General features: G+C 39.9%; 1 protein-coding gene across 2 annotated transcripts in view; it reads right to left on the bottom strand.

The window, feature by feature from the left end:
- The window catches only part of FGD4 (FYVE, RhoGEF and PH domain containing 4), a 58635-nt gene extending 46342 nt beyond the window's left edge, over nt 1-12293 (bottom strand). For both annotated transcript variants that reach the window (XM_051627299.1, XM_051627310.1), the window contains exon 1: nt 12163-12293. In XM_051627299.1, the coding sequence (XP_051483259.1) occupies nt 12163-12178 (16 nt within the window). In that variant the 5' untranslated portion in view covers nt 12179-12293. The remainder of the gene's footprint in view (nt 1-12162) is intronic.
- Between the last annotated feature and the right edge of the window lie 3598 nt (nt 12294-15891).

The following is a 15891-nucleotide window of genomic DNA, read 5'->3' as shown; positions in this document are numbered from 1 at the left end:
AAACAAGATACCACCAGGTTGAGAATAGGAACTATTTTACACACAAAACTTTATCAAGGCACCTATTCCTGTTTAAGGTTACCATTCACAATCACTTTAAGCCAAGGCCAATGCAGAGCTGCTGCTGAGAACAGGGCAGCTCTGTGGTCTGCCATTCCTCCCCCATCCTTGTCACCATTTGCACCTTCCCCTATGCCAGCACCAGCACTTGTTCAACCATACAGTGAGATGAGCAGCAGAAACGATCCAGGTGAAAGCTGGAGTAAAATTTTATACGTTGTTTTCAGCACACAAAAACACCAAATACTTGTTCCACAATCAGCAGCTCGTATTTTGGCAGAGCTGCTCAATTCTGTCCATTTAAGTAAGCAGTAACACAGTAAACCTTTTAGAAATACAGTTGCTGCCCTGTAAGTACAACTTAAAATCCCTTTATAAATGCAAAAAGTCAGACATGCTGCAGAAACCTGCAGCTTTCACTGCACTCAAGTAGATTCCCATTATGGTTATTTCTGACCTGATTAAAGAAACGCTTGCATACCACTGCTCTTCCTATAACTAAGAAATTTTACTTGCAGTCAGAAATGCAATGCACAACAAAATACTACCAGCCAGTTACTGCATTCACTAGTACATGATTAATACCACCTCTTAAAATCAGGGATGCCCAAATACATTGAAAATGAGAGATGGCTGGGGAAAGATTTCAAAAAAATAGAAACAGGGGCAAGCAAGAATGTAAGCAAGAAAGAGGAGGTAATAACTAACAGAACAGAGAAATAAACACTGTTAATTGGATAAGTACTTAATTATTTTGCTTATCATCTGCAAGGAAACGAGAAGCTGGAATGCTTGCAAACATGCTTGCATCTGCAAGAATGTTTGAAGCTAGGCAATGCCTTATATACTTTTTCAGAGCATTCAGTATAGAAGTAACTTGGAGCCATCAACATTTAGACAAATATAATCAGCCAGCTTGAAATGCCAGTAACATGAAAAAATGTGCTTATTTATATTCACAAAAGGTTAAACTAATGTTTTAGTATTGGATAGGTCCTCCATCAGCAGTTCCATAAGCTTAAGGAAGACAATCTCAACAACATTAGGTCTTCTGTTATATTCATTTGAATTCCCACATAGAGCACATAGCACATCTGTATTGTTCCAGCACTGTCTTAATTTTTACTATCATTGAGATCTCATTCTTCATCACACATTCTGAATGGAAGAAATGGAGCAATTCTGGACATAACCAAAGCCTATGGAAAAAGAAGTACTGTGTCCAGTTCTGGCGTCACCAGCACAAGAAGGACATGGAGCTCTTGAAGCGAGTCCAGAGAACAAAGATAATCAGATGGCTGGAGCACCTCTAACCTATGAAGACAGGCTGAGAGAGTTGGGGTTGTTCAGCCTGGAGAAGAGTCCAGGAGACCTCCTAGGGGCCTTCCAGTATCTGAAGGCGGCCTACAGGAAAGCTGGGAGGGACTTTCTGCAAGCGGTATGTAATGATAGGACAAGGGGGAATGGCTTTAAACTAGAGGAGGGTAGATTTAGATTAGACATTAGGAAGAAATTCTTCACTATGAGGATGGTGAGACATTGGAACAGTTTACCCAGAGCAGTTGTGGATGCCCCTTACCTGGAGGTGCTGGAGGCCAGGTTGGACAGGACTTTGAGTAACCTGGTCTAGTGCAAGTTATCCCTGCCCATGTAGGGGGGTTGGAACTAGATGCTCTTTAAGGTCCCTTCCAAACCAAACTATTCTATGATTCCATGACTGCCAGGAGGCAAAACTGAAGTTTGAAAATTACTTGTCTTAAAAATAACACGGCTATGTATATCTAGTGTGTTAAGTCCCAAGAACGGTTGCCATAATGGTTGTGGTCCTGATGTTCTACTACTGGATCTTTTCATGCAAGATCAATGCAAAGCTTCAGCCTTCCTACACATTACTGGACACATACAGAGGTTCAGCTAATTGTCTATGGACCAAAGCATTGGCTTAGCCACAGTAGCCAAGTCATACAATCTCCTGAACAGTTCAGAAGAGCATTAAGTAGCACTGACACTCCTCTTACTCATCAAATCCTACAGGAGCTGTAGCAAGGCCAGGACAAGTGTGAGCAGGTTCCTGAGCACAAACAAGAAGGCAGAAAGTGGCCTCTTGCCCAGACAGTTAAAACAACAGATTTATTGAGGTCTGAGCAGGAAATCTAGTAAATTAGGTCATGGATTTTGCCCACAGTTGTGTCCAAACCTCCCTCAAAACTAAGTTTCTAGTAACTTGGTACCTACCCTTCACAGGTTTGTCGTTTTCTGTGAGAGGAACCAAAATGTTGCTAAATAGCTTATACTACTGATGCATACTCAAACAGATTTTAAGAATAACTGGACTAAGCCTGAACTATCTGAAAATCAGAAATATGGACAAAGAGAGCAGGAAGACCGGAGATCCAAGTTTCTCTCAGGAAAAATTAATCTAACTTTATACAAATTATATTAAATGCTATCATCTCAAGTTAATTACACATTTGTGGTTTGATCTGTCTTATCGTCCCCCAATGGTGATAGAGTTGTGAAAGCTTTGTAGCTGGAAAACAGTACAAGAACTTCACACTGAAATTCTGGTCTGTGCAGATGAGCTCTAAAGGTTACACATCAGGCTAACCTTAACTGTGGTGAGCCACTGCTGAAAGCTGCAAACAGTTGATAACCCAATGATGTAAAAAGAGAAAAAAATAACTTCTGCTGAATTCAGGAGAGCTGTCTCACTGAAAAAAAATAGTTTCCTTTCTGCAAGAATGTGCTGGTCAAAAAATAAAAGGCAAATATCAGAAGGTTTAGAAAGGACCAGGTTCTATTAAAGGATTAGTTCAGGTACATACACCAGCAAAATGGAGGGTTTTTTCTTGCAAAAGTATTTTACAGTCATAGGCAAAATTATTCTAAGTTTAGCATAGGTAGGTAGATGATTTTCTGGGAATAATGAAGATGTAAAGCATGTAAGGCTCTTATTTCTCACTGCATAGGAACATTCCTAGGACAACTAAACAAGTATTATCCTCCCTTTTGTACCATTTATTGAATGGAGTAAATAAATCTTCAAGTAAATATGGTGGGTAAGAACTGTAGACAGCAATTAGTGTACTGATACTACTCTTTTAATTCAATAACCTCTATGAATGCACTCACAACATTTGATGGTGAAGCTAAACAAATGAAATAATTTAATTTAAAACTGGCAGGCCAAGCACTTGCTGAGAACTAGAAAATACTCAACTTCTTGGTAGATCTGCTACCTTACATAGAAACACAGAGCAGAGGTTTCCAAATTGTGGTATTCCTAAGACTAAGTATGTGAACCACTTAAACACAACACAAAGAGCAGTAATACAGAAGGAGAACCGAAACAAACTTCAGGAAGTTTAGCTGTGCACAACACACAAAAGATAGTCTCAGAAGAAAAACAACTTTGACATTTGAAATAATTTCATTTCTAATAAACTAAGGTGGGTTACACAGAACATCAGTGGGAGAACCGAGTTAAAAGTAGGTATGTACCTATACCTGCTTGGTTAAGATGAGACATTACTGCACTGGTTTGGTTTGTGGGCATTCCCAAGACTCAGGCATTCAGTGTTGCCCCTCCTATGTTTTGTCAAGCTCTACAGCTGTTTTGGTTGGAAGAAATCATGCATTCTTCCCACAATAACTTTTATTTTTAGACTGAAATAGAGCTTAGAGTAGCTGCTACTAGACATCTACAGTTGGCCAAAATACCAGCTATAGATGCCACCAGATTTCAATAGGTTACCTGCGGCAAGATTAAAAAGTCCAAACTTCAACAGGAAGCATTGAAATAGTAACAAAATCAGATTAAACTTCAATAATCTTCTGATCTCAGTCTCAGTATATTGCACACCATGCAAAGCAAAGGATAGAATAGTGAATTTCACATCCCTACAGATGCCCTGCCAACACTGGCTACAGCAGGCAGACCCAGTGTGCCTTGGACTGTTGTACTGTCTGGCTGCGATCTTTGTTCTTTTGGCTCTGATCTAACAGCCATTTCCATGCATGCAGACCCATGCATCTGCTGGGAGTTTTAGTAAAATGAATAAGGCAACAATTAATGGGATTCTCTTTCAACATTTGTCTAGATTTTGGATTAGCACAATAATATAACATGCACTGCTGGAGCTGTTCGCATAAAACATAAGAGACTGTACAAGACTTCAAATGACTTTTTCCCAGACCGAGTGAAAAAAAAACCCAAAACTATTTCCTTAGAAGTAATTATGGTTTCTCCATGCAACATGCATAGATTATGGTACATTCCTCAACAGAGAGAGCACATTCTGGAATATGGATGTGCAATGTGAGGGAAGGGAATGCAAAGCAAGTAAAAAACAAAACCCAAACCTTAAATATGTGGAGACTTTAAAATCAAAGTTAATTTGATAGAAGACCAAGCGGTATATACTAAGAATGTTAACTAATTGTGTAAAATAAAACAGAAAAAAGAAACAGCAAACACCTTTTTAAAACTGTATTTAAAAGGTACAGTTTTGAGCCTTCTGAGAACAAGTCCCCCTGCAGTCACCTTTCCCTTGCTAGACCACTGCTTTCATACTGCTGTCTACAGTCCAACAGTGCCACTGCTCTCTAATCACCCAGGTTTTGGAGGCTCCCAGTGGCCAAATCAATGCTGAGGCACATTAGGCTTAGACAAGCTGGGGCTTTAGTGGTGACTGTTGGGATGGAATTACAGAGTCAGGTTGCGGAGGCTGCAAGTCATGGAGGTAATGTGTGACAGTCTTACTCCCAGCCATTGCTGCTGTGGTTTCCTTCTCCTGCATCTTCCCCCACCATAGGGAAGGGAGGCAGCAAGCCATTGGCCCTTGTGGCTGCTCCTGCTGGAGCTCCAGAAACCTGCCACTGCTGCTCCCCCACCACAGGAGAGCAGGGCTGCTAGAGGGAGCAGGCACAACCGCCCAGTGCAGCGGCTAAAACAGGCTGGCATCTCCCTTGACTGGAAGTCACTGATTTAGGATAGGCTGCCAATGGGCAGCTTGTGGTTTGAAAGTAGCAGCTTATGACTGAGGTTCTCTGCCAAAAGCACAGCATCTCCTACACTAAGGTTCTTACAAGTCATTTACACTCATGCACACTGGGACAATGGCTTTTGCTGATAGTGGTCGTTCATCAACCATTTAAAGAATAATGGGTGTTTCTTATATGAACAGAGACAAGATACATTCAAGCCACGCTCCAGAAAGCCATGATATTGAACGGAGAGCTCCAAGCATGAGAAATTCAGTTTATGAGAACCAATGACTGCTCTTTCACATACTTGCTGCCTCTGTTACATAACATTCCCAGAAACCTTTGCTTTCACTTTAGTCTTTTCACATATTATCAAGCCCAAAATCTAAAAAGAAAATATGCATTAGTGTTCTTTCACTTCTAGAGAATTTTCATAGCTTTTTTTTAATAAAATAATGTCAGAATAATTTTCAGCAGCTTTGGACAATATTTTTTCTTTCTTTTCTGTAAGTCCATCTACAAGACGGAAGGTTGACTATAGTTCTTGACCCTACCAGTCCTGCACCATGAGCTTATATAGTTAAGAACCACAAGGTTACCACAAAAATAAACACCAAGAAAGAAAATGGGTACAGTAAGTAGCAACAGCTTCATCGCCTTGGGATGAGGCAGGGCAGGTTGATCCCATAACCAAAGTCAGCCACCCAACTATTACTGTCTCAGTTCACACCAGGTAACTTCAGGTAGTTCCTCCCTCCTTGTCAGCACAGCCTTTTGCCAGTGCCATAACACACTATGGCAATTTTCAGGTCAAAATCATTTCACCAAGACATGAGAGTGTTCTTACTACATATTTTAACCTCTTCCCCATCACGACCATGGCAAAAATGGTGAGCCTTGTATCTGAGGGTCACTTCCTGCCCTCCACACCCCTTTATAGCTCTTTACAGCTTCCTACGCATTTGACAAAGGAAGGGGTTGAGTGAAGCTGTGTGGCTTTCTTGAGCTCCTACTGCATTAATAGCCATTTTGATGATGAACAGAACACACCTCCACTAAGGTTTCCACAAACTATTTTTACATTCTAGTTTTCTGAACTGAGCTGTGTGAGGCAAGCAACGTCCCCTCAACAACTATTTTATTTAACACTATTTTTTTTTTCCCACTAAGTTTTCAATTGACATCAGCATATTTTGCACAGAGAGCTATAATAATTTTCTAAGCATTCTGTGCCCCTATTTAATAAATAAGACATCCCATTTATATAAGCAGACTCACTGATCATCAAAGAATCACCTTTCCAAGCAAGGGCTGCGGAACCAAACCCTTTGTGTTTCTTTTGCTTTATTTCTCAAGCCTTAAGATTATTTTCTTCTTGTTATCCTAGATAAGACAACCAGCATGACAACATGCTGGGCAGCACAATCTAACTTCACATTAAGGAAAGCACCTGCTCCACTGGGTCACGTGAAGAAAAAAATGCGGCCAATTCTACTTCATATAAACCACTGGAATGATTCAAGATGACACATTAACACATATGTAAAATACAAGTGCAGTGATAACTCAGACCATAAGATCTCCCCTTCTATTATTGATAAGCCATTATGAAACGACTGTGTTTAGATTTTTAGACAAATACTAACAGGCTTTCAAAGCAACATTGGTAAATTTGATATAACTACAAATTTCCCCATCTTGCTCAGTATACACCACTGCAGAGGGCTTCTCTAACAAGTCAGTCACTGACATTTTCATCTTCTACTGTGCAAAGTTGTCTGTGCAGTTATTCACATCCATCTCAACTTGAGATATTTTAGAAAATATACATATGCTTTGAGACATGAAAGCAGCTACATCGGTTGATAGAAGGACTGCTAAGAGAAAGCCTTTTTAGAAACAGGATGCTAAGAAACCCAAAAATCAAATGAAAATAACGCCCACAGACTAAAAGGGGGAAAAAATAACCTAATTACACAAGGCTGAAAATGTAACTGATCTATTATTTTAGATCTCAGCACAAGTTGTATAAACATTGTATATAAACACTGGTAGCATTCAAGTAATTTAAAGATATAAATACATAACATAATACATTTAAAATGCAGAACAGAGATCCAAACAGAAATTAACTATTCTATAAAATTATCACTGCTAGATGGAAACTGCTTCCCCACATCCAACTGCTGAGGCCATTTGTGTGTCCAGCCAGCATCTGACAACCTGAAGCCCATCCAGCAGCCAGCTGTCATAAACACAGTTGTTTCACCCACTCCTCTCCCCCTCTCCTGGCTGCCTTCTCACACCACTTTCTATGCATCAGTGCTGGCATGCATGTAGCCCCAGGATGCAGTATGGGAAAGTTAAGCCATCAGAAACGTAACCTCACCAAAAAAAGACAAACAGCCAGTTTCATGCATTCGTTCACCTTAGATGCACTGGAGCTCAGGCAAAGCTGCAAATCCAGTGATGGGGAAAGGAAGACAAGACACCACTTTCCAGAAGGAAGTAGCCACTAGATAATGTTAATTCTGTTGAATCACATCTCAATGGGGTTGGAGCAAAGAGTAGGGAAGGAAAAAAAAACAAACACAAAAAAACCCCTATAAAAACATGTGGCTTGAGATTTAAAGTAATATGCCCTAATTAAAGAACAGGCTGCAGGGTTTTAACTGCACAATAATGTCACAACAGGCTCCAAGGGAAAGATTACAATTAAATATAAAATTATTAATTTGTAAAGAAGAAAGTGGGGGTGGAGATGAGCAAGCAGTCATTCACCCCTTACAGCAGCCCCAGGGGTGCAGCTGTGGGGCACTTCAGCTGCTCAGTGGCAAATGTCTTTCCTCCCCCAAGCCAGGGGCAGGCAGCCCTGCTGTCAGGCTCCCCAAGCACTTCAGTCTCCCTGCCAAGCAATTAACCACCATCATCTACGAAACACAGAAAAACAAGCAGCTCCCTGGGAATGCTCACTGCACCAAACCAGAAATATAAAGAACCCAAAGCTGGACACTTCACAAGAATTCAAGTTCTTCCTGCTTTTGACCTGGTTGGAAAAAAATAAGAGAGGAAGAATATCCACAAAAAGCCTGATTTAAGTACAATTAAGGCCTTTCTGTGAAGTTATTGAGAAAGGACCTCCTTGTCCAGTCTTTTTACAGCCTACCATAACTATGCCAGTTTTTATACTGTCACTTGTCCATAAGGAACAAAGAGACATTACTGTTTCACACTAACTCATCAGTTCAAAATCATCCTTATGGAAGGAAGTCAAATACAAGTTGCCTGGAATCCAAACAGGGATAAAATCCCTTAGCTCTAAATTGCCAGAGATGACCACTGTTCACGCTGTATACAGAATTCATTCAGGACTAACAGACCTGCACATCAGTACATTGGACTCTTGAATGTTATCCACATTGAAGCAGCTTTACATTTTATGCTATGAGATACAACAATGAGAGATACAAATTTGGAATACCCTAATATTTAGTATTCTCGCCTTTCTTTTTCACACCCCCATTTTCAGACCCCCCCATAACTGTATGATTAATTTAAAGTGTCATTTCATAAAACTTCAATTGGAGAATTAATATAATTTTTATGCAGACTTGAATATTTAACATATTTTTCCAAAAACCTTAGTAGTCATATGAATATTTTTTGAGTGTGCAAATGGACCAGAAATGCTTTTTTTAAGAAAAGTAATGTAATGTAAAAATAAACTAAACCCAACAACATTTCAGGAAGAGAAACAGTTTTGTAACAGCTCAAGTTTTGTCCAACACATCTGAAGGATGCATTTAAAAAATAAAACGTTTGAAGGCCCCAGGGTAGATCAAAAAAGGCAGCTCAAACTCAAACAGCAGCTACCCCAGACAGAGCGAGGCCGCCCCAGGCCAAAAAGAGAAAGTCTTATCCCCTCCATCCTTCTCATCCCCATAGCTCCCACTGCTCACTTCTTACCAGCTCTGACACTCATTGGGTTTCTCTCTAGGCCCTTGCAACTCCTGCAGCCAGCTGGCAAGGGGACACTGGTTTTATCACAGGAGTTTTGTGCTGTGTGAGTGAGCTGAACTGGCTCGTGGGTGAGACCAAAAGTCTGGGAAAGTCCCAGGGAGGGACTGGGCAGCCTTCTGGCAGCAACTGCCCACAGGATCACTTGAGCTGTTCACACAACTGCAGCTCCACAAAATGTTGCTGACAGCTACATTGCAGTCTTTACTGTTTTCCTTAGAGCTTCAGTTTTTGGTATCAGAAGAAAGAGTATCAAAATATTCATTAAAAAAAGCTGATGGCTTGCATGTTAGGGAAGAAAGCTTTCCAAAACAAAGAGTAAATAAAAACTATTTAAAAACTATTAAATATTAAATTATAATAATATGTAAGGCTAAACATTTAATTTATTTTATAATACAAGGTCTGGCAATATTCCAGTCCCTCTCCACCTAACCCATTTGCTGTCCCCTCTTCCTTTTCTTTTTACTAACAGGGTATGATTGTAAGGGCTGTTTCACAAGTAAGCAAGAGCAGTAACAATATGCTAAATATCTGGTGACAATCTAAAGGAAAGATTGTGTTTCTTAACTACCTGCCCTTCTCAAGGTCAAGCTTTGCCTCTCAAACAGTAAGGAATACCCAGGAGCTGAATTTTCAAACTTTTAACGTTAAAGAATTTAATCCTTGTGTCATGTAATAACTATAAACCCACGGAACAGGGGGAAGAGATGAAGAAGAGGAGCATTCCACAGCTGTTTTGAATTTTTAGTAAACACTCAACAAATTCACTGAGTTTTCAAGCATTGACATAAACCATTAGACTGTCTGTCTCCATTTATATAGCACCTACACATAAAAGATTAACATAAAACTCAGAGTGCTGCAGACACAAAACAAAGCATAGAGATGGTACTAATGAAAACAAGTCTCTGTTTACTTGTGGGTCACAGTATCATTGAATGTTTCAAAATGACATTGCTTTAAATCAGTTTTTCAGTGATGCTTTCACCCTAGAGCAAATACTACAATTTAATAAATAAATAAATAAAAATTGCTATAAAGTTCCAGATTTCAAAAACATCAAAGAAAAGGTACATTCTACATATTTCCTGTATTGGTTATTGGCCTTTAGTACTTGGAAAAACTGCTTTGGCTCAGGCACCTGAACACACCCCCAACTGCACGTGTGATACCAATGAATAAACTGCCATGTGAATTTCTACCTTCCTATAGGCACCGTCCCTTTAGCTGTGCTGTCCCACTCTCACCCAGCCCCAGCAGTCAGTATTGGAAGGATTTCTTTCCATCTCGGACTGGAGGCAGCCAGTGCCTCAGCAAGTGACTCAGCACTTTTTTCAGATGTGCTTTAGAAGTATCAAGGGACATTTGTGCACTTGATTTCAAACCCACCCCCCACTGGAACTACCTGCTGTTACCTTTTCTGTGTGTAGTGTCTATACCCATAGGTCTCCTGACACCATAGTGAGAAGGTGATGTTAGGAAGTACCTATATGGTATTCCACAGGCTGGCAGAAGCTCACTGCTCCTCACCCTTCAAGCCAGGTATTTGCACCATAGTTCCTATATTAACTGCTTCCATAGAATTTCTAAATAGAGTCTGGGAAATACACTGCCTGAAAAATGCCATGATAGTATATAACCTCTGCCACCTTGAAGCACATACAAATGTATTTGTTACTTCAGATATCTGATCTTTCAAAAAAATCAAAGGCCACAGCTTCACCGATATATTTGACATTCAGACTGCCACTGTTGTATATAAGTATGCTGTAGGCTTCTGCAAACTGAAACAATGTGGAGTAAGCCAAAGGGCAAGAGGGAAGCTGAGTTGCAATACCAAAAATAGTAGTTACAGCACTACATTGAGTTTCCTGAAAATCTGTAAGGGTTTAATGTTACATTTACAGGAAAAGAATATGCATTACAGATCCTAGAAAACTGCTCTTGAGAGCTAGATCAGTCAGGGAAAATGTCTCCTACATCCCCATGTAGCTTCTGCTCAAGATACAAAAAAATTACTATCAAAAGCTAGAGGAAAAAAGGGCAATTTCAAACACTATCATAAAACAAACAAGAAACCAGCAGAATTATTTTGAAACAAGTATTCTTGGTACCCAAGAAAAATCAGATGCCCACAAGGACTGAAATCAGGAAAGCTGGGGTAGAGCTATTTGCACACATCTGCTTCAAGCTTCTATAGCAAATCTCGCAAGCCAGTGACTGTCTCCTCTCTATTTAGTCTCAGAGGGCTTTCCAGAGGCACACTGGCATTCTTAACCCAAACCTTCCACACATCTGCTTCTTCTATCTCTCTGTGGAAAACTTCATTCAGAAACTTTACTGTCTGATACTAAGTTCTTAAGGTTGGGTAAGCCTTTTAATTTAACTTACTCTAAGCTGAACTTTTCTCAGAACTGAAATATACACTCAATTACAAGCAAAGCAGTATTTTCAATAGTAGTATTAAAATTCAGTTACAAGCATATTTGAAATGGAAAAAATCCAAGCCTTTCTCTGGATGGTGCAATAAAGGAAAACAGTACTTAATTCTGGAAGCCAGTTCTGCACATTAAATGAAAAGTATTAGTTAAATTGATTATTGCAACTTTATATCCAAAAAGCTGAGCATAAGTCAGAATTGTACACCTACTTCCTAAAACAATGAGAGAAATAATTCTTAGAGCCAATGCTGATTTATAGAAGTGTCCTACAGAAACCTTGCAGCTATAAACTGAGCTCGATGAATCTGGCAAATCAGTCAGGAACAGAAATAACTTATAAACATCACAGAACTAATTTGCTTTTAGGAAAGTCCCAAGCTGGTGAAAGCAGCAGGAAAATGAACCAAAATTAGCAGAGTTCTCAATGTGACAAATGTATCAGGCAAGCCGTTCAAGAGACTGCAAGCTCATTTACTGAGAATAGGAAGAAAAAGCCACCAGAGCATTCCAGCTGTATTGCATCACAAGGCAGCTGGATGTTCACCGGTTTGTTTTCTTCAAACTGGAAAGTTTAACTCTTTGTGTCTCTGGACACAAATACAGCCCAAGTCTTGAAGAGATGAAGGCTTGACAGAAACATCTCATTCAGTCTTACCTGGTTCAGAAGACATTGTTTATAAATATAATCCAGTACCACTGCACGAGGAATTGTTTTTTCAAAGGTAATAACCCTAGGACAGGCTCACATATATCCTATTTACGAGACCTCTACGTTGCCAGCAAGGAATTGTCACCAGATGTTCAGTATATGCCGACAGTTTACATGCCGAGTCTTTCAATTACATTATGCTCCTCCTCTTTGAAACCCAGCCTGTTTTGAGAGGAAAAACGTAAGCATGCTAACCCGTCGGCTTAGAGAAAAGAGTGAAGTCTGTTCACCATTAAAGAGGAAAAACAAAGAAATCAGCTTATGTAACCTACAGAGTGCTGGAGAAAGGAGGAGCAGGAGGGACTACCGTAAGTTGTTTTGTCTAATGCCTCAGCTACTACAAACATTTTGTCACTATTATTGCATTGCTCTTTGAAATTCAAGCATTATCAAGGTTAAGGGACAATTTAGTACATTTCCCTTGTTGGTACTTTGTTCTCCCTTTATACTTCACAATGCTCCTTTCTAATAATCTTTTTTATTGCATAATGTGTATTTACATTTATGCCTAGAATGAAGTATATACAAGACACAAGATATAGGAGCAGTGATCAAAGAAGTCTACATTAAAGAACTGTGATGAAAACATTAACCTTCTCAGCACAGACTACAATTCACTAGAATAATTTTTAAACTATTTTCAAATGACATAAATAAGATAGTGTGCTCCAGGTTAGAATACAAAGAAATAAGAGTAAATTCTGAGCTGTGAAAATGCACTTTTTTAAAAAGCGAAAGGATTAACTGAAAAGGGAAGTTACTGCAAGTAACTTTCTTCTATTGTTCACAGCTCTCACACCATGTGATCCCTGGCTGGCACGCTTTCATCCCAGCAAGAGAAAGAAATCGGGATTTAAATCCAGCCTCGCCAATTCGGATAATATGAATCAGAATGTAGCAGCCAGCTTGTCATTCGCTGCAGCTGAGGTCATCTACAACATCACGTTGGTCCAAACCACAGCTCCCTACAGCCCCTTCCACCTCCAGCTGCTTGTAGTCCTCACATTCAAGACTGTGTAGAAGCACAGCACTACAGAGCTGCTCTGAAGGACAAGTAGCAAGAGTTACTTGCAAAACAATCCATTGTTATGAATATCTGTTTTTCACTGAGGATATAGCCCTCTGGAATATGCCAGCTAATTATTTCCTTTCTATTACAGATGTTGAACAGAGGGGGCATTGACAAAAACAGTAAAAAACAACTGTTTTCCCCCAGTTATTTCAACAGTTGGTGATTTTTTTCTTCTTCAGATGAGCAGATGCAAGTTCCATGCATATGGATTTGAAAACTCAAAGGAACCCATTTTAAGCATTTTGACCAAGATTTGCAGGAGTTGATCTTATTTTGTTGTGAGCATTTATTTTTAAAATGCTGGGCTAGGAAGTTTCATTTCCTCATCCTCAATACTCCCAGCAAGTAATCTGAGGCTCCTTAAAGACACACAAATTTTATTCACCCAGTTCATCAACATATCATTAGAACAAAAAATAACAGTGGCTGAGTTTCATAACCAGACTAAGAGAATTCCAGTGCATAGGTTACATTTTGAAGTTTACCTCCAGGAGTTCAAAGCTTGCCCTCTTGCTCAAGCTTCCACATGATGTACATCTACAAAAAACAACAAAACACCTCTCTCCAGATAAGCTTTTGCAGAGATGATACATTTTCAGCTCAGTTTCTCATATTTGAAACAAATCCATTTCCCCACCAGCCTAGTTTGTCCACCTGCCAATGAGGCTTTGTCAGCCTTTCTTCAGTCTGGTGCACTCTTCCCAACCCAGTAAAACCACTGATAATACCTGTCATACAAGTACGTGACAGATTTTAAAATCAGATGGGCTCAGCAATGAAGTTTCCAATTTTCACACAAGCAACACAGTAAGCAGGAAAACCGTATGAAAAATAGCTGTAAAATAACACAAGAAACAGTTCAGATAAGCAGCTACAGAAATGCTAGTTACTGACCATTGTAAGCAAAGAGAAGAAAAGGGGTCACACAAGGAAAAGCAGGAGCAGGACTGGAAACCAAGTCTCACTTTTGGGGATACGGATATAACTGTTACAAGCTTTGTAACATGACCCGTGTGGGCGGGATGACATCTGAGCTGCCAGACTCTGCGCTCCCTCTGTCCCTGTCACAGGGGAGGAGGCAAAGAACAGGCAGGAGGTCAGAGCTCCGACCAGCCCCAGAAGGCCCACCCTTGGTCGCAAGAAACATTCTGGCTCCCAATAGTCCATGGAGATTAACTGTAGCTTGGCCATCACTCCAAGAGAGAGAAGGAATTTTACACACATGAAGGAAACTGCGGATGTTACGTTATTTCCAGAAGGAGCAACATTAATGCTGGTGCAAAGGAGTCTCCAAACCCAACTTCAATACACACGTTTAACTCCTCCTTTTTAAAGAAAGGTAACAAATTGGTTTATCTTTATTTGATTAGTTGGCAGATAAGGGGATTTGGGAGACGTTAAAACCGATACAGTGGGGACATCTCATCAGCCTATTCCCCAGGTGTCACATGAGTTTTATACCCAACTCTGTTTATTCAAAGACACATGCAAAGTACAAACTGCAGTTTTATTAGCAAGTAATAGTTGAAAAGGTAGCAAGAGGTGCACCTATGCCTTACCCATCACCAGGCCACGAATGTGAACTTAACAGTTAATTAAAAAATAAAGTTAGTTTTACTAAATTTCTCTAAAAAGCAGATGAAGAGGCACGGAGAACAACGAGTTAAATAAAATATTCTCATTAGTGGGTAATTAAAATCATACTACAAAAACAAGTAGTTGATGAAATTTGGCATAACTAGTCAAACTAAACCCAGGATGTTTTTTAGTCCAGAAACTTGCACTGCAGACTAGTTCAATGAAACCATGTTACCTCAGATCAAATTTACTGGCTTATGTATGACTTCATCACTCCAACAAAAAAAAAAAAAAGGGTTTTACAAGCATCTTGCAAAAAAAATACAGCACTTACTTTGTTTTCCAAGCACTTTTCAAACTCAACGTCACAAACTTTCACTCAGTACTTTATTTTGAAGATAAGGAGACTGAAATAATGTTCCTGACTCATTTGAATATTCTTAATGTGATGAAGCTGGAGTTGAGAAGGAAGTCACATGAGTACTGTTAGGAAACTGTTAGCTGAAATGAGTATTACAGAGCTACATGGCCAGCATGCCACACTGACACACCCCCAAAACCAAATCAGCTCATGTGACAGTGAATCACAGCCCAGTGTTCAGTCGGGGTGTCTTCAGCTGGCTCCCCCTTACTGCAGGCTCGCTTCAGGCACCAAGTGTTTGCAGAGGTTTGCTGAGGATGCTGCATCAGGACACGATACCAACTTTCTCATTCTGGTGGTGGAGAGGAACTTTTGTCCCATTCAAAAGATTGTAACCCATGTGTTGACCTAGCACAGAACGCAGCACAGATACTTCTGAACTTCAATGTGTTAGTGCTCTACACTGAAAGCATCCCCCAACTTTTGTTCCCTGTGAGAGATGATCTTTAGATATCTCACTGAGTCCAAGGGAGATGTAAAACCACAACAACTTAATAAGCACCTTTCACAGGGCTACCATAAAATGGGTGTGGTTAAATCACACTATTATTATTACACTATAACACTATCCCTCTCCACTCTCCTGTACACACCAGTATTTCAC

This window comes from Apus apus, chromosome 1 (genome assembly GCF_020740795.1).
Source record: "Apus apus isolate bApuApu2 chromosome 1, bApuApu2.pri.cur, whole genome shotgun sequence".
NCBI classification, from domain to species: domain Eukaryota; kingdom Metazoa; phylum Chordata; class Aves; order Apodiformes; family Apodidae; genus Apus; species Apus apus.
Note: the sequence above shows the minus strand (reverse complement) of the source record. Positions and strands in the feature narration are given on the sequence as shown.